The 26,501-nt window shown below is 37.7% G+C and overlaps 1 protein-coding gene across 1 annotated transcript in view; it reads left to right on the top strand.

Annotated features, from left to right (window-relative positions):
- Positions 1 to 10,261: 10,261 nt before the first annotated feature.
- The window catches only part of LOC311081450 (NACHT, LRR and PYD domains-containing protein 3-like), a gene marked incomplete at its 3' end in the record, with an annotated part of 83,939 nt that continues 67,699 nt past the window's right edge, over positions 10,262 to 26,501 (top strand). The window contains exons 1-6 of the mRNA XM_084111987.1: positions 10,262 to 11,169; positions 21,931 to 23,716; positions 24,551 to 24,724; positions 24,828 to 25,001; positions 25,102 to 25,275; positions 25,376 to 25,549. Of these exons, the coding sequence (XP_083968113.1) occupies positions 10,911 to 11,169; positions 21,931 to 23,716; positions 24,551 to 24,724; positions 24,828 to 25,001; positions 25,102 to 25,275; positions 25,376 to 25,549 (2,741 nt within the window). The 5' untranslated portion in view covers positions 10,262 to 10,910. The remainder of the gene's footprint in view (positions 11,170 to 21,930; positions 23,717 to 24,550; positions 24,725 to 24,827; positions 25,002 to 25,101; positions 25,276 to 25,375; positions 25,550 to 26,501) is intronic.

The raw sequence follows: 26,501 nt of genomic DNA, 5'->3' as shown, positions 1-26,501 counted from the left end.
GCAGCTATTTAGACAGTATCACATATTTTACCGGAGGCTGAAATATATTTGCACTAAATCACATTATATAACTTAAGCTGATATTCGCAAACAAGCTACATTACGCATAAGTATTTTAGCATTATAATCAGTGTCATAAGTAAAACAACACTGAGTGAAATATATATGAAGTATATACATTTAGCACTGAAAGGTTGCCTGTCTATTTATAGATGCATATACATGTACGATATTAGGCTTAGTTCATGTTTTTACTCCAATCTCATTTCATAACATACATTTTAATCTGGCACCACCAGTTTAACATGTCTTACCTTAAAAATCGTCTCATCTTCAAATCGCGTTCTTCTAATTCTTCTGAAGTAAATCCAAGGTAAACAGCACAGCACAAACACAGTCTTCCAAAGTCGATGAAAAGCAGAGGAGTAAGTTACCGAAATCTCTGATTCTTTGTTTTGAGGTGATGGGGCGTTTACAGGTCTGCGTTTCTCCGCGTGGATCATTAGAATGTCAATCGCTCGTGCGCGCGTGGGCGTGGTCACATTAGAGTTAAAGTCCAACTGAAATCAAAATTGACCCTATTTACTTTGTTAGCGCATATTACTAGTCTTGTGGTGAACAATTAATCTGTGCAAGTTAATACACAGAAAAAAATTGTTTGCCGTCGTAATCTTTAATCAAAGTCTGAAAAGTTACTTCCGGTCTGGAATGGCGTTCCTTCTCTGATGATGTAGGTTTGACGGCTTGGGTTGGGAAATGCTTAACCACTCCCCTCAAACCGTTAGTCTGTTATGAGCAGAGATGGAGAGGAGGAGCGCTAGAATAAAACCCTGCCCTCTGTTCAATATTCCGTTTCACTTGGACAGGGTTCCCACACCTTGGTTGACTTCAAATTCAAGGACCTTTCAAGGACTTTCCAGGTCCAATACCCTCAAATTCAAGGACTTAATGCGGGGACACATTTGTTGTGTCCAACAACAAACGATGAGGTACCATCGTAGTTTCATGCGCACGTGAACTTCATGGCAAGTACCTCATGCGGGAAACACTTAACATAACTCAGGGTTTTTCCTGGCTCAAAATGAGGCGGAGGTGGTAAAATCCTATTAATGTATTTTAATAATAAGATAATAAAAATAGTATTTTTTGTAGATCATCACATAGCCTATTGTGTTTCCCACATTGTTTTTGTGGGTAGAGCTTGGTACCTCTAGGGGGGTACGGGGGCATGCCCCCCCGTAAGAAAAATTTGTACATTTTAAAGATAAATTCATTAATCTGGTGCACTTTGAGTCACCCAAATCCACTGTTAAAAATAGATAATCCACCCGCAAACCGCCTATATTCTCTGATTTAGATATCTGCATCTGATCATCACATTACAATTATTCAGATTCTCACTGTTAAGCATGATAGTATGGTAACATATCACACTGAAGTAGGCTGATTTAAAATGAACATTTATTTAAAATAAAAGTTCTTCTTTTGGCAAAATTACATAATTCCTTAATAGCCTAAACAGAGGCTTTACTCCCTTCAAACTTAAATTGTTTAATTTCATTGTTGTTTCAATCTTTCATTACATTACTGTTTGAATACACTACTTTTTTGTACCTTTTATAAAGGGCATTTTTCCCCTAATTTTATTAAATGTATGCTCCATCTTTCATTTCAAATTCTTACATTTGATCAATATATTAAATTAAAATAATAAGACACTAGGCTGTTACCAATTCAATTAAATAATTTACATTGAAAAATAATAACTGTATTAAATTAGATTCTTTTAAATATTTTTGAATATACAAATAAGGAATGTTGAAAAGAATGATACTTTATGAAACTAAACCGCCAGTAGGAGGCGGCAGGCGACCGTCTTAATGAGCGAGTCATTGAGTTATTCATTCAAACGATTCGTTCAAAAGGCTGATTTATTCAGAATGAGGCAGTTTATGAATGGGTAATTGAATCTTTGACTCAACCGATTCTTTCAAAACGCTGAATCATTCAGTAATGCAACAACTGTTGCATGCCATGCGCGATGGTTCTGCGGTGATCTTTGTTTGGAACTATTTTCTACATTGTTACCGTCAGTACATTAGGTAGGACTATATTATTATCAACCATAGGCTATCAATCACCACTTACTTTAAATGAAATAAAACAGAATCATCCTCACGTTTTCGGTGATTCCCTAGTTATTTTTTATTGTCGAGAGACGGAGGCGGCCGCCTCATAATTCTCTATGCAGGAAAAACCCTGGTAACGTAACGCGTAAATGCGCTTAACTAGTGCAAATCAAGCAAGCTAGTATGCAAAGGCCATGAAGTGTTGGCGAAATAACACATTAGGGGACTGGAGTGAATATGGAATTATTTCCAGAAAACTTCTTGCGCAAATTAAATTTAAGCACTTTCAAGCACCTGTCTCTATGTATGTTTATTTTCAAAAACTTTCCAGGGCCTTGAAAACATTTTTTCAGATTCACAAACTTTCAAGGATTTCAAGGACCCGTGGGAACCCTGCTTGGATATACGTCACAACACTGGAGAAAAGTCGATTGCAACTTCCGGTTCACGCGGACTTTAATTAGGATGCGTTTGAGAAACTGTACATGCCGCTGCTTTCATACGGATTACTTAAACAGAGAATTTTTTTTTAATATAATTTATATACTTTAAAAATAGAGACTCCAGGCGTTGTATAGACATGCGTTTCAAGTCTGTGTGACAAACATTCGCTGAGTTACAGGTCATTTTCTGTCGCGTTTCAGAATGAGTTTCACATTGAGAGAGACGGCAGAATGCGTATCATGTTTATTTTCTTTGTTTTACGAAAAACACAACATTTTGTTTTTATTATGAGTGTGCACAAATAAAAAAAGACATTTAACAGTTTTGTATGATGTATAACACATAAGTATTTAATAACAAAATCAACAGAGTATTTTGAGTCTCTTTTGCACTGATATGAAAAAAAAACGAGCCTATCGCGCCGGGGCGATAGCCGACCTCAGGGGGTTAAACCCAACCAAAACAACATGGAAATATCGAGGACAAATTTGACTGAGGATTATAATTGCTGAGTTATTATAATCCAGTCAAATTTGTTCACAGATGATGTAGCAAGAGTAAAATCAGGGATCAATGCTAAGGATTTTTTCTACTGACCCATCGGGCCAGTGGTTTAAATTTTGACTTGCTCTGCCAAAATGTACAGTTGCCCCACCAAGTAATAAATATACAAATAAAATAGGTTTAGTTATTGTTTAAGTTGTTTTTGATCCACGTTACCTTAATAGATAAGGTTATGAAGCCAAAAACTACTAGCCTACTAACTCATATAAATTCTAAATATTGTTAAAGACAGTCAGTAATAAAATTAGAACAAATAATACAATTACTAGCAATAGCACAAATAAATACAACAGAGCAAACATATACAAATGAAATAAACAGTTCTTTTCAGGTTTTTCATGTAGGTTCACACTAGATTTTCAAGCACAGACAGTAATCAAATATAAAATATCACTGCATAGTCTGTGAAGAAAATCTCTGGTGTTGAATTTAGGGCAAGTGAATGCAACAATATCGCATTAACAGTTAAACAGATTAACGGGCTCGTCTTGGTTGGTCCACCACCTCACCTTCTCTAGTTTTACAACTGTCAGCGTAGATAATACTTTGAAATGAATCATGTCTATGAGCTCTTTCACATGCTCTTTGACCCTTTGCCTAAAGAGGTTCTAAACATGTACTTCACATGCTTATGTCCTGCTATTACCGTAATTATTAACAATTCCTTAGCTAGTGGGCACGTCCCTTTGGCCCTTAAGACAGCCGCTATTACACTAGTTCTTAAAAAGCCTTTTCTGGCTTTATGGTGTTTCTACATTATTTTGGAAATTTAATGTGAAAGTATTACAATATCAAAATATATTAAAAACGTTACCGTTTATCACTTTACCGTTTTCATGCTTAACCCTCTGGGGACCAAGCTGTTTTTGGGGTCCTTGAGATATTCTGACATGCCTTGACATTTGTGCTTTTTTCAGTTATTTATAAACATGTTAATGGCAAAGGTGTAAATTCACTCTATATAGCACAAACAGGGCTACCATAATATGTGAGCAACGTGTATGTAGATGTTTGTATTTTTAAGAGAATAATGTTTATGCGTGGTTATTGGAAAAAATTAAAATGAAAGTTGCTGAATTAAGACCACAAAACACATATTAAATATGTGTCCACAAGACTTTTGACTAATGGATGTTGTCCCTTTGAGTTCTAGGTTCAAAATGATGTAAAAATAGTCTTGCTTTATCGTTCACAAAAAAAAATACATTGATTTAAATGGTGTAAAACAGGTTTTGCTTGGAAAGCCAATATGCGAGGGGGAGGAGTAGTTTACACCTTAGATTATGAATGTCCCACCCACTCTGCATAATGAGCCATTCACTCAGGTGTGAAACTGACTGAGCCACAATGCAAGGACAAAAGATGTATTTAGAAGAAGACTTATATTGACCATTTAAGATTTCGCTTACATCTCTCTTGTAAATATGTTTTGCTATTTTATTAAAAATGTTACAATTACAACAATAATTACAATTTCAACAATATTTCAAGTGTACTCTTTCTTTGTAAAAAAAAAAAAAAAAAGATTATAGGCCTACATTTTATCATATGTATTCATTAGTTTGAATATAGGCAACATTGGAACATCTAACATCTTAGTCTATGAATTTATTTTTGACAAAAATAGTATTTTTTTTGCAGTTTAATACGTTGCTTATACAAATACATTTTATTTCAACATATTCCAGTCGATTTTTACTCATCTCAGTAGGCTATAGCAAAGCAGTTTATTCTTTCACACACAGACGCGCGATTCATATTTAGGCTAAACAGTCTTTACAAATATGTCCCCTTCATTCATCTCACAGAAAGGCGAGTCATATTATAGAAATGCGATTCATCTTTTTGCGGTTTACATAGGCCTACACTAACGTTATTCCATAACGTTATTCCACACGTGAGAAAAGAAAACAGCCTACCTCACTCCTCAGCGGAATCTGCTCCTCATCAGCACTGTTCTGAGGAATCTTTTCTCCATAAGGTAGGCTATAATGTCTCACTCGCGAGGAGTCGCGACGCGCTTTGTTTACAGCTGATGTGGGCGTTTCACAGCTCTGAAATAGTTCTCAGAATTTGCGTTTAAATAGCACGCGCTCTCCGGGGAGTGGTCACATTACTGTGAATTAGCTCGTAATGAGCTCGACAGGAGTCGCTCTCTTTTTATACAGATTACAGAAGCTGAGAATATTTGTTTTTTATATAAATGACTTCATTTAAAAGATGCGATCTCAAGCTTTATGCCCGTGGGTCTGTTTGCCTGTTTGACTGAATTTTCGCGGAGTTATAGATCATTTTCGAACGCGTTTCAAATGGGAGTTTACTGACAGAGAGAAGGCAGAAATCGCATCATGTTAATTTTTCTTTATTTGTCAAAAAGCAAAACACTTTATTTTTATTGTGAGTATACAGAAAAAAAATAGAAACTGAACAGGATCGATTGATGTATTACACGAAAATGAAAGATCAAAATTAACAGAGCATTTAGTGTTTATTTTCATTGCTAAAAAAAAAAAAACGAGCAAAACGCGCGGGCGCGTTTGTGGTCCCCAGAGGGTTAATTGGCCCAATTGGACATGAGCCTACGTTGAATAGGTTACAGGACGGACGTTTGGAAAGCAGGGGTCAAAAGGTCGCAGGGGCTCCAAATTTGACACGGTGGTAGTCCAGGGCCCTCCGGCTCAGGATCCCAGATTTCAGGGTCCTAGGTGGGTCCTGAAATTTTCCCTGCGCTCTAGAGACCTGTCCTCCTGATATGTGGCAGTGGGGACCCTAGGCTACCAGCATGCGGAGTTTGGGGCCCCTTGGCACGAATTGGTGAAGAATAGGCAGTTAGGGGGACAAATAGGCTGTTTGTGGGACAAGAGGAAGACTTCGGTGAAGAGTAGTCAGTTAGGGGACGTTTAGGCACTCCTTGGACGAATTGGTGAAGAATAGGCAGTTAGGAGGATAAATAGGCTGTTCGTGGGATGAGAGGAAGACTACGATGAAGAGTAGTATGTTTGCACCTGTTCTTCAGTACTTTGATCCAAATCTGCCAACTGTAGTAGGAGCAGACGCATCCAGTTACGGATTAGGCGGAGTACTGCTGCAGAATCATGGAGGCACACTCAAACCAGTAGCCTACTGTTCTCGTACACTGAACGAAGCGGAAAAGAAGTACGCACAGATAGAAAAGGAGTGCCTTGCTAGTGTATGGGCGTCAGAAAAGTTCTATCTATATCTGTGTGGCCTGGGAAGCTACAAATTACTTACCGACCATAAACCACTAGTGACGCTCATTAACCACAGAGACCTAGACAAAACTCCACTGAGGTGCCAGCGACTTCTGATCCGCCTAATGAAGTTCAACCCTGTTGCTGAGTACATCCCAGGTAAAAACCTGATAGTACCAGATGTGTTGTCAAGGCACCCAGAGTCAAAAGTGGATGACACAAAACTGAGCGAGGACATCCAGGCATACGTGGACGCCATTGAAGAGCTTGAAAGGCCTAAAACAGTGCTGGAGCGCATAAAGACAGAGACAGAGAAGGATGAAACACTGCAGAAAGTCAGACAGTACATTAAGTCTGGCTGGCCGCGATACAGAAAGGATGTTGTCAGACCTGGTTTAGACTATTTTAGGGAGAGAAGTAGTATTAGTGAGCATAATGGACTGGTAAAGAAGGGAAACCAAATCGTGATTCCACAAACAATGAGAACTGAGATGCTGGAGAGAATCCATCACGGGCATCAAGGCCTAAACAAATCCAGGGAGCGATACAACGATGCCATCTGGTGGCCAAAGATAAGCCATGCAGTAAAGGAGAAAGTTTCCTCATGCCCACACTGCAATGAGCACAAACCAAGCCAAAGCCGAGAACCACTCATCACAACACCTTTGCCGCAGCTCCCTTGGCAAAAACTAGCTGCAGATCTATGTGAGTTTAAAGGAAAGAACTTCCTGGTTGTTATTGACTATTATTCAAGATGGCTTGAAGTATTGAGTCTCACCCAGACCACAAGTGAAGCAGTTATAAGTAAGCTGATGAGCATATTTACACGGTTCGGGATACCTGAAGAGCTGATAACGGATAACGGCCCGCAGTTCACCTCGCGGCAGTTCCAGGTCTTCACATCCAAGCATGACATCCAGCACACTACGTCAAGTCCATATTATCCCCAAGCTAACGGGATGGCGGAGCGAGCTGTCAGGACCGCTAAAAGCATCCTTAGGCAACAAGACCCCCAGCTAGCTCTCCTGACCTACAGGGACACAGCCACGGAGCCGACAAAAGAAAGCCCAGCCAGACTCCTCATGGGGAGGAGACTGCGAACCACAGTCCCCAAGCTCCACCATCAGTTGAGACCGGCATGGCCAAACCTGTCTACAGTCAAGCAGACAGATGCCAAAGCTAAGCAGGCATACGAATACACCTACAACAGGAGATACTCAGCAAAGCCGCTTCCTGCCTTAGGGGTTGGAGACAGAGTGCGACTGAAAACAGACTCAGAAAAGACATGGAGAGGGACCGGGGTGATACAGGCTACATGCTCCACTCCCCGTTCATTTGTGGTGAAAACACCACAAGGAGACACCACCAGACGAAACCGGAGGCATCTGCAGATTGTCAACCAGGAAAGGAACGACTCTCCAACGCAGTCACCAAAAGTCACCTCCCCGCCGGGTAACATGGCATCCGCCACCGGTCCAACTCAAACTAACTCTGAGACTAGTTACATACCGTCGTCACCCAGAGTTTTGAGGACACGTTCTGGACGTGTTGTGAAACCTGCTGTCAAATTGACTTATTAGTCAGAAGAAATTAGTTAACTAGTGATGTTCACAAAAGAGTACAGACCAGTTATTTTGAAGGGCAAAGAGAAAGGTCTGAGCAGAAGGTTTGTTTATATTGCTTGTTTAATTGTATTTTTGTTAACGTTTACTTAAACAGTAAGTTTAAAATAATAATAGTGATAAGTCGAATAAGAGATATTATGTTTATTTGATACCTGGGTTTCTTAAAAGAAGAAGTGTAAAATATTGTGTCTTTATACTTAAAAGGTCATTTCTGAGTATGTTCCTGACTCTGAGAAACATTTGTTTAGTTTGGTGCTATATTAATCCCCAGACTGAAAGGGGGAGATGTCACGTGAACCTGTCATGTTCTGTGATTGGGCATACGTCAGTGCTGACGTATGCGTGACGTTACAACAGGAAGATAACATTGAGCTGAGACTCATGTATGCTGAGACACATGTATGCGTCTGCGTCATGTTAATAAATAAAGTCTAGTAAAAGACAATCCACTGTCTCCTTATATATTCATGAGAAGATAGGAACACTTCACACTGTATGTCTCTCAAATCAGACAGTATCTCATTTCTCTCTTCAGAAATACACACATTCATCTCAGAACCTTTATTTTAAATAATTTAGATCATGTGAGAGTATATTATTCATAATTCAGTCTGTCCACAGAAACATTCTGTGTCAAACCTCTGCTTGCACATCTGATCACCTCACTTTGAGCCGCGCGTCTGCCTGTTTTTGTGTGTCAGTGTTTGTGTGACTCTTGTGTGAGGAACCGCCGACTTTTTAAAGAGCTCACATTATGCCTTTATATGTTCAGCTTTATTTAATGTTTATTTAATGATTCAATATTGTGGAAGTGTTGGCAAGCACTGAGCGACAACGAGAGAAGATCCAAGTGAAGTTTTATTGGTAGCATAATCTAAAGTCGTAGTCCATTAAACATGCAGAAGATCAGCACACAGTAAATCAGTCCAATCAAACAAACAATTCCAGAGGGCAGGACAGGAACGGGAAAACCAGGACACGAGCAGTTTTCTAAAACCAGGAACACAGAAACAGGGAAAACCCTCAGAAATGCTGTGAACCAGCTGGAGTTATTCTCTATATCCGTGTTCACTGTTTCTGAACTCCCTTAAACCTCATTACATCCTCATTTAAATAATTCCCGCCCAAGAAAGCGTGAGCAGAGTCCAAGAAATGCTCTTTCTCAGATCTAATCTAATGATATATATGTGATTTCATTCCCAGCTGATTATGTTCAGAGACATAACCAATTGTGTGCATTTTTTGTATTTGCGCTCAGAAAACCATATATCAGAAGCTTAAATTGGCCAGGCTTTTTGTACAAAGGCAAAGAACAAACATTTCATAATGACCTCGACAGAGATGATCAAAACCAAACAGATGCTATATTTATTGCTGGCAGAGTATCTGAGGCACGAGCTGTAAAGGCTCTGCCCACTTCTGGAAAAGGGGGTGGGGAGCAGCAGCTCATTTGTATTTAAGGAGACACACACACAAAAACACCATGTCTTTGCTTCCACTCAAAAGTGGGCATTTACAGAATAGCATAATAGTTGAGCTGTGGGGTATCTCGAGCTGAAACTTCACAGAACCATTCTATGGGACACCTGAGACTCATATTATCTTGTGTTATTATATTATCCTGTAAAAAGGAGCATTATAGGACTTCTTCAACAGAGGAGTTTGCATGAGTTCAATGAGAGTCCAGGGGCCTCATTTATAACCGTTGCGTACGCACAAAACAGGCCCTGAAAGAGGCGTACGCCACTTCCGACGCATAAGTTGTGATTTATAAAAACAAACTTGACGGGAAAATTTGCGCACCTGCACGCAAACTCTGACCCATGCGTACGAACATTTTGGAGACAGAGCAGTTTGGCGACACCGATGGTGAGTTGGAGATTAGTGTCTTTTTGGTCACTTTTAGAATTTAGAATTAAAATTAAACATATACAGAAAGATAATACAAATATAATTTCACTCACCAAGCCTGTAACTTGAAGCAAATATCCATCCCTTCTTAAATGTCCGCGCCAGCGAGCGCGTTGGGCCGTTTAGTGAAACTGACGCAACAGTTTAAATAAATAAAATAATGATTTAAACTATGTTTTATTTCTGATATAAACATTTAGATTAAATATGCCATTCAAATTAATGGAGAACACTTAAACATGAAATCATTACTGAGAAGTTACAACATTTTTTATATTCAAATTCAATCAATAGTAAACATTTGTTGTGGATGTGATGTTTTTGAACACTTTTCCTGTAGCAAAGGATCCTGAACATCAAATGTCCTTTACGTGTTTTAATGTTTTAACCACAGAGATAATTGCTTATCATGATAATACAAGATTGTCTGAGAATATAGTTTCGTGCAAATAATGCCCAAGGCCTATCTGTTTCCATTAAAAATATAAATCAATTAAAAATACTATTTGGCCAGTGGAAAAGATGAAATGTATTTTACACTATTTGATTCATGTATTCAAAAACAAGACAAGGAGGCAAGTACATGATTTTTATTAATGTAATGTGTCTTGTACGTTAAACGTTATCACGTGGATGAATAATCATATGCAAATGATATGCAGATGAGGATCTGCATAGTAAAACTAGGCGTTGTAAGCTCCATATATGGTTATTTCGGGGTGGAGACGCATGTGCGCACAATCTTCTGCTGACTGGGATTTATAAAGTGAATTCTGCGCAGGTTCTGGCGTACGAACGGTTTTATAAGTCTGAATATTTTTTTGCGTACGTCATTTTTGGCTTTCAGGCGCACGTACACTTTTAGTAAGGTTCCTACGCACAGTTTTATAAATGAGACCCCAGATCCGATCACAGCTTCATTTCATAATCCAAATAACATTTGAGTGCTTAGGTCCAAATGTTAGGAGTGAAACTACTTCAGATCTTTTTCTTTTTGTTCTGCAGCTCTCAATCGGTGAAGGACGATGGCATCTGTTAAAGAGCTGCTTCTGAACTCACTGAAGGACCTGAGTGAAGATGATCTAAAGGAGTTCCAGTGGTGCTTAGAGAATGATCATGAGCGTATATCAAAATCGGAAATGGAGAAAGCAGATAGGTTGAAAACTGTGGATAAGATGGTGGAGTGTTTCAGACCAGAAAAAGCTGTGAAGATCACGGTGGAGATCCTGAAGAAGATAAACCAGAATAATCTGGCTGAGCAGCTGGAGAACAAACACAAGCAAGGTAATGTTTAATTCACTCTGACTGTACATAGAAACAAAAATATACAGATGTGGCCATTAAGAATGCACGTTTTTCCCATGACATGCCGCAATTTGTCCCGTGGAATGCCGCTGAATCCTGTCAGCACGTTTTTATTTTTTTATTTGAATAAATGTGTTGTGCTTCACAGTATATCCACCAGATGGCGCATGGAACAACATACTGTATCTATAAGCCAGACCAAATTGCTCATAAAAACTTTGCAATTATTTGTCTTCAATCGATTGTTAAATATGCTTATAGATTATTACAGTACATTACATTTTTATTAAAATATATAATTAACATAATTATCAGTGTCTAATAAATTATTAACTGCATGTAATGTTGTCATTGTAAGAAAACCACAATACAATGTAGGCTAAATAAAATCGTATAAGCCAAAAAGTTTGACGCGCATGCAATAAGTGCAGACACACAGTGAGAGAACACAAAGCTTTTGACCGATTATTATAATATAGCATAAATTGTCTCAAGTATAGTATCTCTACAAATAAGTTGTTGAGAAGAAATCGCTGCGCAAGAGGATTATGCTGTATGTAAGAAATTAGATTCTTTATTGACTTGGAAGAATAAACAGTGAAAAGGAACTATATGGATTTCGAGTGTGAATACAAGACAAGAAGATACGCGTCAAAACTCGTGGAATAAATAAAAGACATTCTCATGTCCCGTACATAATGAGTGCAAAGCAGATCATTATTTGATGTGCTTGCTTTGTAAACACACTCACAGTGCTGTTGTTGATCAAATTTAAAGATGTCTGCGTGTCCGTGTAAAAAGACGAAGTACAACAATAAGTTAGCCTAAAAATATATCAGTATCTAATGCTGAAGCAAACATCAGTCATGTATTTTACAATAGATCTTTCATGATGAATTTTGGTAAATGCACTTTAAAGGGGTGGTGGATTATGATTTCACTTTTCTAACTTTAGTTAGTGTGTAATGTTGCTGTTCGATCATAAACAACATCTGCAAAGTTACAATGCTCAAAGTTCAAAGCAAAGGGAGATATTTGCTTTTAAAGAAAAGGACTACAACAAACGGCTGGTAGAGACTACACGACATTCCTCCCAGGTTAGTGACATCACTAACCCTAAAATTTACATAAACCCCTCCCCCGGGAACACGCCGTCCATGCTGAGAAGAGGAAAAGTTGTTGTATAAGAGTATATTTGTGAGTCAGCTCAAACTTTAGCATCCATCTTTTCACATGCAATAGAAAGTCACTCTGTGTGCATCTCACAACAGTTCCTATACGAGAGATTTATAGATTACCATGACAGAATATGCAAATTGAAGATAGTTAACTCCACTTCAGCAACATAAATTCATCAACTAACCATTCAGAGACGTCCTGTTGCATTCTACATGTTGTCACTTCTTCTTGAGTCTCTCCATTTTTGTCTGACTCTGTTTTAACATTAAAGGCAGAACAGTTTCTGTCATTTTAGTGTGTCTGCGTAATCGTTGCTGCTAACACACACAAGCTCTTGAAACCCCGCCCTCTGCAGCAGCTCATTTGCATTTAAAGGGCCAGGCACAAAACAGTGCGTTTTTGCAAACCCTCAAAAAGTGACAACTTTAACATGCTATATAAAAATATCTGTGGGGCATTTTGTGCTAAAACTTCACACACACACTCTGGGGACATCAGAGATATATTTTACATCTTGTGAAAAGGGCATTTTACCACCCCTTTAAAATTATGTTCATAATAATAATATGACATGTCTTAAATTCAGAGTTCGTACATGGAAAAACTTGGAAAAGTCATGGAATTAAAAAAAGCAATTTCCAGGCCTGGAAAAGTTTGGAAAAATAAATAAAACAAGAAAGTATAAAATATTGGTTAAACAAACTACAAATATGTAATGTTTATTCGATCCATCTGACGGCAGAATCCCGTCAGATTTCATTTTGCAGCGTTGAGCAATTTAACCAATCATCTGTTTCTGTTTAATGTGATCGGCCAATCAGAGGCATTCAGATTAGTCATCGCTGAAACGAAGAGTTTTGTTCAGTGCGCGCTCTCTGTCTGAAGTCTGACTGAAACCCGCAAATTCTCCCGTCATAAACAACAACCGTCAGATTCGAAAACAAAGTGCAGATTCGATGTAAGAGATTCATGTCACAGTGTTGTCAGCTTCCGTGATTTTAACAGGAGTGTTGGTGAGAGTGCTTAAACTAGCGCTAGATTGGTCACATTCTCTGCTCTCATTTATCATTTAATATCATTTATTCATCATGCTGATAACCAAGCCGCCATTCGGCCCATTGTTTTGCCCTTCAGGCCACCACACAGGTCACATGACTTAAAACTATGAATTGACTTAATGGGCGCTTAGTAGATGAAAGAAGAAAATACATTAATAAGTCGTTCTGAGTGACACGAAAAAAAGGAAAAATGTTGTGTCTGTGAACACGAATCAATAAACTATACATTTTGTGACTGGCACGAATGCCTTGAGATCAGCCTGAGACTTATCTTTAACACTTTGTTCATTGTATTATTTCTATTTCTATATGTTGATGAATAGTATAATAATATTATATGTAGGGCTGGGCACGTTAATGCGTTATTATCGCGTTAACGCATTTATTAATTGCCGGCGACAATTTTTTTATCGCACGTTAACACAGTCAGTCAGCCTACAGTCAAACCATGGGTCACAGGAGGGGTGGGATGTTGGTCAGCCAGCAAATAACCCTCCCAAACAAGCAGTGGAGGGAGGCTCTGGCAGGTTCTCTCAGGTGAACAGAAAGGGAGACAGCTCTCCGTGAGTGAACGGCAGGCGCTCTATGGATAGTAACCATGGCAACGGCTTCAGCATTTTTAACTTAAATTAAAATTATACGTAACTTTACCTGATAGGCCTGTGTTTAGTTTAACGGGGATGCTCTGCCATGTGAATTCCCTCCTGTTGATGATGTCCTGATAACTATTTCGATTCTGGAAACTCACAAACAGTGAGGATCAGTCTCTCTTCCAATGATTTGTGCTGCGCATCGTGTACAAAAAGGTCAAGACAATCCAACTTCGCCAGCAGGCGGGCGTGTGCAAACAACCGCGACAGTTTCACAGGAATGCACCCGCCTGTCGCTACACCTTGTGCTCGACCACCTCGCCTCACTGAACACTTACTGAACACAGACTGTTTCTGCTGCTGCCTGATGAAAGATACTTGTTGATACCTGGTCAGAAAACCCAAGAAAACAGGACTCTGATGGTAACTTGTTTTAACAAGCTAGATAAAAGGTAATGCCCTGGCAGTGGCAAACAGCTTTGGTTTAATATTTGATTTGATTACATTAATGTTTAAGTTGAGATTTACAAGAAATATTTTATTGCTACTGTGTAAAGGGAATACTGCTGGTAAAAAGCACATTAGGCTATTTGTTTAAAGTTTTTGCAAACCACGTTATTGCACTTTTGTGTATAGTACATTTAGATCAAAAGTGTGCAATACACTACTTTAAAATTCATTATTCAATTTTGCGCGTAACAATGCGATTAATTGCGATTAACCGCAAGAAAATCATGCGATTAATCGTGATTAAAAAATTTAATCGTTGCCCAGCACTAGTAATATGATAACAATGAATATACTAGGTAACACATAAAAGTTACAGCTGAGCCTCACATTCGTGAAAATTTCAATTGCAAATGCAGCAACCCCCCAAATTCTGGGTTGAGAAAACTTGCTAAACCGGTTAATCTTAAACTACACTGAATGCCTTGTGAATGAAAGGTGAGAAAAGGTTGACTTTTGCACACATCAAACAAAAACTAGCCCCTTCTTCTGTTAATCTCTCGAGGACGACAGCGCACTGAATTGTTCTTTGTTTAAATTAGTTCATAGTTTGTTAGATTTAATGTTATTACGTCTGTTATAGAAGATATCGACTGCGATCAAGGCATTTGCCGATCGGAAACATGAATGAAAAACATACGTCACTTACTCCGTTGCTCTGATTGGTTGTAGGTTTATCCAAATGAGTGCAGAGGCATTTTCTTTCCTGGTTCGGTTGAAACACGCGTCATAATCTCAGACCAATCAGACTCACATTCTGACTAGAATCTGAGTATGACGAAGTCAGGCTATAGATTTAATGTTATTACCTTTGCAATGGATCACGATTAATACCTTTCCCAATTATACTAAGAACTCTGGTTAAGGTTTATAGAGATAATCACGCGGTAACTAGAGAGCCTATCCTCTAGTCGTGCCATCAAGAAGTTAGACGATCAGTCTATACAAGTTAATATTCCATTATAAAATAATAGCTGTATTAATTGTGTTTTAAGTCAGTCTTTTGTGGTACTTCTTAAACCTTCTTTGCAATAATAACAACCTTGCTACATGCTGCCTCTTTGGCTAGGCTATATGATCAAATCAAAACACATGGTAATTATTCTTTTGACAAAAAGAAATGCTCACCCCTCATGCTTCTCCTTCACAAAGGATTTCCTGTTCCAGGCAGAAGAAAGTGTACTCAAATGATCCAAGGTCCAGTCAGATGATTATAGTAAAAGTTATAACAAACTTTATTAAACTAATCAAATGAAAAGAATACTTGTTACAGATCATAAATGAGTACTAACTAACAGATGTAAAAAATAGCTAAAGCTAGCATGCTTCTTGCATCTAGTAAGAGCTGGCATACTAGATTTTCTAAGGCAAGGAAGAGCAATAAATCTTCCTTTGTTCCCGTCTTATATAGTCTTGAGTTCAGCTGAACTCAGGTTCTGTTTTTAAAATTGTTTTCCACACACTTATTACAGCATAGCTCTAAAAAGCAATTCTAACGGCATAGCTTCTAACAGTCATTGATACTGATCTTCCGCACAAGCTCAAGCATCTCTGCTTGCGTCATCTCATGAAGGCTGGGTGACTTCCTGTTCTGTTGTTTTGTTCCAGAAACAACGTTTGCATAGGAAATGCCATTCTGAGAAAGTCTGTTGGCAGACTCTTTCGCACCTTGACAAAATATACATCATTAAAAATATCTAATACTCACACTGATAAAAATGATTTTGTGGTGAAGCAAATACTACAGAAAAAAACGATGTAATTGTTCAAGCATGTAGAAATGAAAGCGTAAATATCAACGTTATAAAATCTCAACTCAACTTTTCTGATACTGGTGTTCCCATCATGCACTGGGCCTTGAATAATGAAAGAGGTTGATTTTTCACTTTTTTCCAGCTGTATTTACACGGGTTTATCATTGCTTTTGTTGTTAGGATTAGTAAATTGCCATTTTGTGACATTTGGACTTCTTTTTCTACTCAAAATGACACAGTCAAACACAAAAACGATCCATCAAATGTTGTCATCATTGTGTATTGTCTACCAAGTTTTGAGGTCTCTGCATTTACATCATGTGTAACTTCTGATATGTAGAAATGGTGTCTCACACATTATCGACTGTATTAATTTCTTAGATGTTTCTAAGTAAAGCATACACTTTAAACGTGTGGTTTAATCAAAAGTTTTATATTTTGAGTGAAATGTATTGCAAAGGAAACTTCAACTAAATAGATATTGCTCAACCTTTTACTAGCCAAGTTAAAATTACTTATTTTCTTTGTTACTTTCACTTAATTTAGTTAAGTAGAGTTTGCTTAATTCCATATGTGAAATTTATTTTAAAAATATGCATATGAAATTTACTTAAAAAATATTTGTGCAAAAACTTGCTAAAGACAAATTAAGTAAATTTGACTTATAGTTTTTTTCAGTGCAGGTTTCAGTATTTGCAACAAATACATAAAATATTATGCAACATATACATAAATAAGCTGTATAAAGTTCTTCCAGTTGTGGTGAAGAATCAGGGTGGACACACTGGAATGTAGAAGGCCAAGCTAAAAACTAAAGTGTAATGTCTATATGTATGACCTGTACATGTCTGAACAGGTCATGTCTGTGGCAAAGACAGACATTAAAATGCAATATAATTTTATGTTAATTAAGGTTGCTAAAATGGGATGGGATATTTGCACTTATAAGTTCACTAAAAAAGTTATTGTAACACTTTTTTATGTTCTTAGTAGTGTTCACCAGACTTAATTTTAAATAATCACATTAACTTAATAACTTAATATAAGCATAACAGTAATGTTCAAACGCCTATGACAAGCATGTAAAAACCATTAATATCTGAATCATTAATATTTTGTTCCTATTTGAGCTGTACATAAACAATATACAATCCAATCCTTTGCTCTGTCGCTTGCTGTCAATACACACCTGAGAAAGTGTTAACACACATCCGTTGGATATTATTGGCTTCAGTACATGCTATAACTGAGAAAGAAACAGGACTGCCCCCTACTGGTAATGTACGTCATGTGCCAGAGAACTTCACTACGGGCCGGATCTTCCCTGTGATGCGCATTCTTAATGGCCACATCTGTAACAGCAAGCATCAATTACAGGGCCAAGAAGAACAGTAGCAGATATTATACAAGTACATTTACTAGAATATTACTGTCTGATTTTACAAATGGTTAATAGGTTTACAATGGTCTTAATTAAAACCCTTAATTAAAACTTCTGCAAGCAACTTGCACATGCAAAGGCTCATTTCAATGTCAAGTCAATTCAACTTTATTTTTATAGCGCTTTCCAACACAGATTGTTTCAAAGCAGCTTTACAGTGATAACAGGAAAATGTCCAGCTTAAGTAAGTTCAGTGATGTTTTATTTTTGTTCTAAAAATTTATTAATCATCGCCAGACCTCAGCCATAAGGGGGGCATCTGAAATGCATGGGAGGGCACAATTATTATTAGCCTACAGTACTTATATTTTTAATAATCATACACTCTATTCGCGCAGCACGTAATCATCACGTTAAACATAACCAACAGCAATATTATCAGGTAGCCTATAGCCTACACCACATTACATAGAAGCAATGTTATGAATATCCATAAAACACTTGACTTGACTATACAACATATAAGATGTAACACCAGAAGCCAGAGCTGCCAACACTCATGCATTCACCGTGAGACTCACGCGATTGAGACCTTTCACACTCTCTCAAGCCACACATCCATTTTCTCACGCACAGAATAATTGCGAAGCAAAGAGGACACTGACACCGACAGACTAGACAGAGCAGATTACTTATGATATAAAAAAAATATATAAGCTCTCAAATTCTGTCAATTTTATTTTGAAATTCAAACAATAAATACAGTTTTGGCGCTTGTAAATGTGACGTGACAGATCCCTAGCGGCACTTGAACCGATCATCTCTACTAGCTAATAGTAAATAAACATGAACACTGTTGAAAGATACAGTACAACTTACCGAAATGTATATTCCTCATACAGGATATCGATCAATCAGTGTTTTTCATCCGTGGTTAAGAGGTCAATAAAACAGCTGGAGATCAATTATGTCACATAACATTTACCTCAGGAAAGCCATTTAATGACCATAATATGGGCTAGCTAGCCTAGAAATGTAGACGCACCCTAGCGGCAGCAAAATGTATTTTGCAGCCAGGGCAGTCTAGCCACTCTCCATAGACTTTCGAGCTGCAAAAACCTAAATTGGGTCAGGCCAATCACGTCGCGTATAGAGTAGGCCGGGCGGGCTTAACATATGACGACAGAGTTGCGACGGTTACCTGCTGCTACTTGAAAACGACGGCTGCTGGCAGGGACGTGCACAGACATTTTGAGGGGCAGGAGCTCAAGTGAAATAAAGGGCACTTCTCATAATTACTTTTTTTTTTTTTTTTTTTTTTTTTAACAAAAAAGTAGAGCAGCAAAGGAAACCATTCCACAATGTGCATGTTTTGAAAACATTTTCTATGCTACTAATTTCAAGTATATATTTAGAATAACCTAAATAACTGCATCAAGCAGAGGGGCGTGTTTTATTAATAATTTGTTTATTTTTGCACAAGGCACTACATCATTTGAATTATTTTGGTATTATCAGAATACATAACACTTTAAAATCAACACAAATATTCACTCTAAACTGAAGAGGGCTGTTGCTGCTATTTTGTTAACTTTACTGAAAAAATCACTGCAAAAATGATTGACAAAATACAGCAACTTAATACAATTATTTCAAAACAAAGGTCTTCTACTTCAAAATAAAATCTGTTACTTCCATTGCCTGGTTGTCTCTCCTTCCTCCCTTACAGCGGCAACCTTCTGGGGGCCATGTCTCTGAAAATCTTACTTGATTGTTTGAATTAAACTTACCAAAATAAATTAAAATTATTAAATTAAAAAGTAAAATTTCAATAAAAGCCAATGTCATGTATGTATTTGTGGTTGTATGGAATACTATTTTATAAAGGTTTAGAGGAAATAAAAAAAGTTAAATTACTCATAAATAAAAAGTTAATTTATAAATATTGTTATTTTTAATGTTTAATGTTAACTTATTTCTACTCATTTTTATTTATTAATGTACCAGATGCAATTACTCAGATTTACTAAATTGTTTTGACTGTATCCTCCATCTGTTTGCATCTGTAGATGTCTTCTAAATTCACCAATTTAGATTTCTACATTTCAGGGGGAAAGACTCTTGATGTGTATGCAAATTAGGCGTCAACTAGTTAAAATGTGCAAATTTGCATCTAATTGTTGGGCAATGCAGGTAAATAGGATAAACAAAATAACTAAAGCATATCACCTGGTGGTGATATATGCTTATTTTATTACTAACTTATTTTATTACATGGCTTGGTTGAATTCCAATGTAGAATGCGGTGTGTTATTTCTTGATAACAGACCGCTGTGCGGAGTTAACAGACCGTTGACATGAAAAACAGAGCGTTGCTATGGACTCACAGGATTCTAACCGTAGAGACGGAGCGTACTATTTTCTTTAGCGGAAGCAATACAGTCGGGAGGGAGCGCCTCAGAACTCCTGACCTGATATTTAGATATACTATTCTTCAATAAATATATTTGTTTGACAGGGAAGCTGTGCGCAAACAGTTATATATATTATTTTTAAAAATAAAAAAAGCACCCCAGAAAAAAGGGCACTTTCTCTCCAGGAATAAAAAGGGCAGGTGCTCAAGCCCCCTTTGATGTCTATGTGTGCACGTGCCTGGCTGCTGGAGAACAGTCTTTCGAATCAGCTTTGGCCGCAACTCTGGAGGACTTGAAGTTAAGTTTTTCTTTGAGAAAAGAGCAAAGAACGGCACTTAAGTCATTCTTAAAAAAGGAAGATGTGTTCGTCGTTTTTTGCCGGCCAGATATGGCAAAAGTTGAATTATCAACTAGCTCGGCTGTTGGGAAAACGCTCTGGTTGGTTGAAGCACTGTCCTATTGCGTGCAGAGGGAATTTGAAAGACAGCCGTTTATCCCGCCCCTCGGATTAAACCGCGTCTATGGTGAGTTTCCAGACCTAACATCTTGATGTAGGTCTGGCTTGCCAAGCTATGGGCTAGCAGTTGGCTAGAAAAATAGAGCTATAGAGAGTATTTTGCTAAATATGTGTACTATATTACATATTTATTATATTTTTACTTGACATTTTATTTTACTTTTACTAAAGTTGTTATTATAATTAAAAAAATAATAATACTAGCAGCTGATAGGGCTCTATATGTTTACAGCATTAGGTGTTTTTTTTGGGCATAAGCATTTTTGGGGGCGGGCCCGGACCCCTATGGCCCACCCATAGTGACGGGTGTGTATTAATTTGGTTAATTTATCTATACAGCCACTCTGGAGAAAACAGTGATGTCATCATCCAGCTCAGTTCAGTTCTCATATAATGGTGTCAATGCAGTCAGATCAATAATATTGCTGAATATTAACCCTAATAACCCTAACCTAAGCCTACTACAGTATTATGTCTAGTTTGGTGTGCTAGATGTCAATGTTTAATGCCCGTCAGAATGACCTGAAGTTAAGCCCAATGGTGCCAATTCAATAAATGTTCTGGAAGGAATTTGAAAAAATTAAAGTTATTAATTTTAATTTTAAAAGTTAAAGTTATTTAAATCTTAAAACTGAAACCAACTGTATTCAAGTCTGCATTAGTCAAGTTGTTTCCATCACCATATACTGTATGTTGTCAACTTCAGAATAATCAGTGTAAGATGAGCATGTAAACACAATTGCAGGACAAAGTGTGATTAATTTGAATACAGAAGAAGTGCAGTTTGATCACACATGTGCTGTAGTTATTTTTGAAATTGGAACTGCAGACCAGGTTACAAATTACAAATAGGTTTTATTAAAGGAGCATTTCACCCATGGGAACATTGATCTTTATTGAAAGTGGGTCATGTATGTAGTCAAAATGTAAAATACATTTGGTGCCTTCTTGCCGCCTTCTTTAGTGCCATATGAGGTATCCGTAAGATAAATCACTCTTCCGTCTACAAGGCTAGCTACCACCAGAGCTTGAAATTAATTTCACACAAAATGTCTAGTTAGTTGGCGAACTCATTAGTGAATTACTCCTCATTTGTATTTCTTTCGAAAATGAAAATGAATGATTTTTGCATCTTTGTAAGCAGGAACTGCAACACTGAAATCCTTATTTTTCCCGTCTCAGGGGAAAATGAGGGAATAATGCACGACCATTCAAAAATATGACTGGGTTTCTAACGATACAAGGCTTGATGCAAATGGGTGAAGTTTCCCTTTATGAAGTAAGACCTTATGAAAAACATGATCACTTAGTCTTTGCTGTCTTTCCCCTCTTTTTTAAAGGTTCAACTGCAGATGACAGTCAAGCTGCTCTTGATTACAAAGGGACCAGTCGCAAACTGAAAGACATATTAAAACAGGACTACAAGCAAATATTGGTTGGTAATTCACAGATGGGTCATCGGAAATACCTGAATGATATCTACACTGATTTATATGTGGTGGAGAATGAGACTGGAGGAAGAGTGAACGAGCACGAGGTGAGACAGTTTGAATCTAATCACAACCGACAGACTGCCAAGGAGACGTCAATCAAGTGTAAGGACATGTTTAAACGAAACGCAAAGGTACTGACGATGGGGATAGCAGGAGTAGGAAAAACTGTCTCTGTCAATAAATTCATCCTTGACTGGGTTGAAGGAAAAGAAAATCAGGATATAACCTTCATTTTTCCTCTGCCATTCCGTGAGCTAAACCTGATTACAGGGAACCGCAGTCTCATGGAACTGCTTCACGAACACTTCTTCACTGATCCTAAAGAACTGCCTTCTCTTCCTGAAGGTGACCGTAAGGTCTTGTTCATTTTTGATGGGCTGGATGAATGTCGCTTCCCTTTGAGCTTTAAAGAGGGTGGCAGATTTACAGATGTTCACAAAAAAACAACAGTGAGTAAGATAGTTACAAGTCTTATCAAGAGACATCTGGTTCCCTCTGCTCTCATCTGGATCACATCCAGACCAGCAGCAGCCAGTCAGATACCACGAAGATACATTGATCAGGTCACTGAAGTGCGAGGATTTAACGATAAGCAGAAAGAGCAATACTTCCTCAAAAACAGTCCTGAGGTTGCTGGGAACATCATCAGTCACATCAAGAAATCCAGGAGTCTTTACATCATGTGCCACATTCCTGTCTTCTGCTGGATCTCTCTTATTGTTCTTCAGCCTCTACTGGCTCAAAAGAGAAGTAACAAAACTCCCACAACTCTCACAGGGATGTACACAAGCTTCTTAATTTCTCAGAAGCATCAGATGGAAGAAAAATACTGTGCTGAGCCCGAACCTAAAGACAATGCAATGTCTTTTGATCAGATTATTCTGAAGCTTGGGAAACTGGCCTTTCAACAGCTGGAGAAAGGTCAACTGATTTTCTACAAAGAAGACCTTGAGAAGTGTGGACTAGATGTCAGTGAAGGGTCAGTGTACTCTGGGTTATGCACTCAGATATTTCAGGAGGAAACTGTTTCAGCCATAAATGTTTACAGCTTTGTTCATCTCAGCGTACAGGAATTCCTTGCTGCTCTCTATGTGTTCTTGATGAACAAAGACAAGAAAGCAAACCCATTTCTTCCATTCTGGAAAAAAATGACACAGAAACTCTCCAAAAAGCCACTGTTTAAACTTCATAAGGCTGCAGTCGACAAGGCTTTACAAAGCGAGAATGGACACCTGGACCTTTTCCTCCGGTTCCTCCTGGGTCTCTCACTGGAGTCCAATCAGAGTAACCTGAAGGAACTACTGCCAGAACTGGAATTCAAAGCAGAGAGCATTAAAGACACTGTTGACTATATCAAACAGACAATAGAGATGGAGGTATCAGTAGAGAGGACCATCAATCTCTTCTACTGTCTGAGTGAACTGAAAGACGATTTTGTGGAGGAAATCCAGAAGAATCTGAGCTCAGGAAATCTATCAGCACAGAATCTCTCCTCTGCTCAGTGGTCTGGTCTGGTGTTTGTGCTACAGATGTCTGAAGAGACTCAAGAGAAGTTTGAACTGCAGAAATACAGAAGATCTGATGAAGCTGTGATGAGACTGCTGCCAGTGATCAAAAACACCAGAAGAGCACTGTGAGAGTCTCCTTTACATTCATTTATATACACTGTTAGTCATTTTAATTGGGCTTAATCTTACACAAGTAATTTGCTGGCCAAGACTCTTCAGGGAAAAAAAGAATAAATATAAATGAATCAATGTGTGTGATGATATTAAATACCAAAGTACCTCCATTATCAGGCAAGTTGGGTCAGGCATCAGGCAAAACTCAGCAACCTGAGTTTTAACCCATTTTATTATTCCTAATTTTATCATAAATTAAAGAAACTGAAAATACTGATTTTATAAAGATATTTTTTTTTTAACTTTGGATTTTTTATCTTTACTAGGGATGTACCGATACCACTTTTCCCAGAACAAGTTCGATTCCAATACTTTCTGGTACTTGCCGATACCGAGTACCGATACCTGTATTTATTAGATTAACAAATATATATTTCCTTCAGTTATTTTCATGCTTAAGAATGCTAAAATGTATTGTATGTACATTTTAGTAAATGTATTGTAGCTTGGCCGTCTGTGCCACTGCGCATTTTTCTCTTATCAGCCCGCGCACCATAGCTTTATGCGTTAATATATTATGTTAAATATTCCACTAATTATATATATTTACTTAATAGACAGCCTTCTTTTTTATTCCCATTATACTCTCTGTTGTCATTGTTTCTTTGTCTGCACACCTGTCGTGGAGTAGACGAGTGCAGTATCAGGCCCGATAACTATACTGTTATCGGTATAAGTGCATCCCTATTGCTTACATCACTTTAGCCAAAGGTTTTTCCAAATTATTATAAACACTACCTAAGAAGCATTACTATTGCATTATTGTTGTTTTCTTCTCTTCACAGGCTAAACAGCTGTAATCTCACTGATCAGTCCTGTGAGAGTTTGTCTTCAGTTCTTCAATCCTCAAACTCCTTTCTGAGAGAGCTGGACCTGAGTAACAATGACCTGCAGGATTCAGGAGTGAAGCTTCTTTCTGATGGACTGAAGAGTCCAAACTGTCACCTGGAGATACTGAGGTTTGAGTTAAAATAATTTATTTTATAGCAACGAGTTAATTATTAAATATCCCACTGCTAAGATTTATTCTGTATGCAATTACATTGTGTTTTTCTTCTTCAGATTTCCCACATGTAATCTCACTGCTCAGTGTTGTGAGAGTTTGTCTTCAGCTCTTCAATCCTCAAACACTGCACTGAGAGAGCTGGACCTGAGTAACAATGATCTGCATGATTCAGGAGTGAAGCTTCTTTCTGATGGACTGAAGAGTCCAGACTGTCAGCTGGAGATACTGAGGTTTGAGTTAAAATACTTTATTTTTTAACAATAAGTTAATTATTAAATATCCCGCAGCTAAAATTTATTATGTATGCAATTACATTGTGTTTTTCTTCAGATTTCCCACTTGTAATCTCACTGCTCAGTGTTGTGAGAGTTTATCATCAGCTCTACAATCCTCAAACACCGCCCTGAGAGAGCTGGACCTGAGTAACAATGACCTGCAGGATTCTGGAGTGAAGCTTCTTTCTGATGGACTGAAGAGTCCAGACTGTCAGCTGGAGATACTGAGGTTTGAGTTAAAATACTTTATTTTTTAACAATAAGTTAATTATTAAATATCCCGCAGCTAAAATTTATTATGTATGCAATTACATTGTGTTTTTCTTCAGATTTCCCACATGTAATCTCACTGCTCAGTGTTGTGAGAGTTTATCATCAGCTCTACAATCCTCAAACACCGCCCTGAGAGAGCTGGACCTGAGTAACAATGACCTGCAGGATTCTGGAGTGAAGCTTCTTTCTGATGGACTGAAGAGTCCAAACTGTCAGCTGAAGATACTGAGGTAAATGTTTGTAAAATAATTAATGAAATGCTATCACAATAAATGATTTTGTCACAGAATGCAAGAACAAGAGACAAAAACAACATTTACAGGAATGGGATTGTTTCCATATTTATACAGATGTCCATATTTTCAGAGTTGAGAAGTATGACCCATGTGGATGGCATAAGTCTGAGAAAAATATTGTTGGTGGTGGAGGGACAGTAGTGGACTGTATGAAGATTAAAATACTAAAACTTTAAAATGTTGCTTTTTCAAATACATCCATTTCATGCTTGGTTTGCTTCCGATAGTACTGAAGGCTAGTAGCACCATCTAGTGGCTGTGTACGGGACACCATGAACATCTCAGCCAGGGTTCAAAATTTACACCACATGCCAAATGGCGATTTTATGAAACAATGTTACTCACGAGTAGGCTAGCAATCTCTTTCTCAATTCTAGAAAGCAAGCAAGCAAATTTATTTATATAGCACAATTCATACATTGACACAATTCAATGTGCTTTACAAAAAATAAATAATAACATTTATAATAATACAAGATACAAAAGAATACATATAAAAATAAAATAAAAACATAGGAAGCTGTAAGGTTGAACAGTGTGATTAAGTATAAGTTCTCAGTCATAAGCATGTGAAAAAATAAATGTTTTTAACCTAGATTAAAAATTGATACGTTTGGGGCACGTCTAAGATCTTCTGGTAGTTTATTCCAGTTGTGTAGAGCATAAGTGCTAAACGCAGCTTCTCCATGTTTAGTTCGGACTCTGGGCTCAACTAGCTGACCTGTGTTCATAGATCTAAGAGCCCTGTTCGGTTTATATTCTTCAAACATTTTAGAAATATACTCAGGTCCTAAACCATTCAGCGATTTATAAACTAAAAGCACCACTTTGAAATCTATTCTGTAACTGACTGGAAGCAAATGCAAAGTTTTAAGAACTGGAGTAA

Source organism: Abramis brama (genome assembly GCF_963993115.1).
Source record: "Abramis brama genome assembly, chromosome: 4".
Lineage (NCBI taxonomy): Eukaryota > Metazoa > Chordata > Actinopteri > Cypriniformes > Leuciscidae > Abramis > Abramis brama.
The sequence above is the reverse complement of the archived record's forward strand: the minus strand, read 5'-3'. Positions and strand labels throughout refer to the sequence as shown.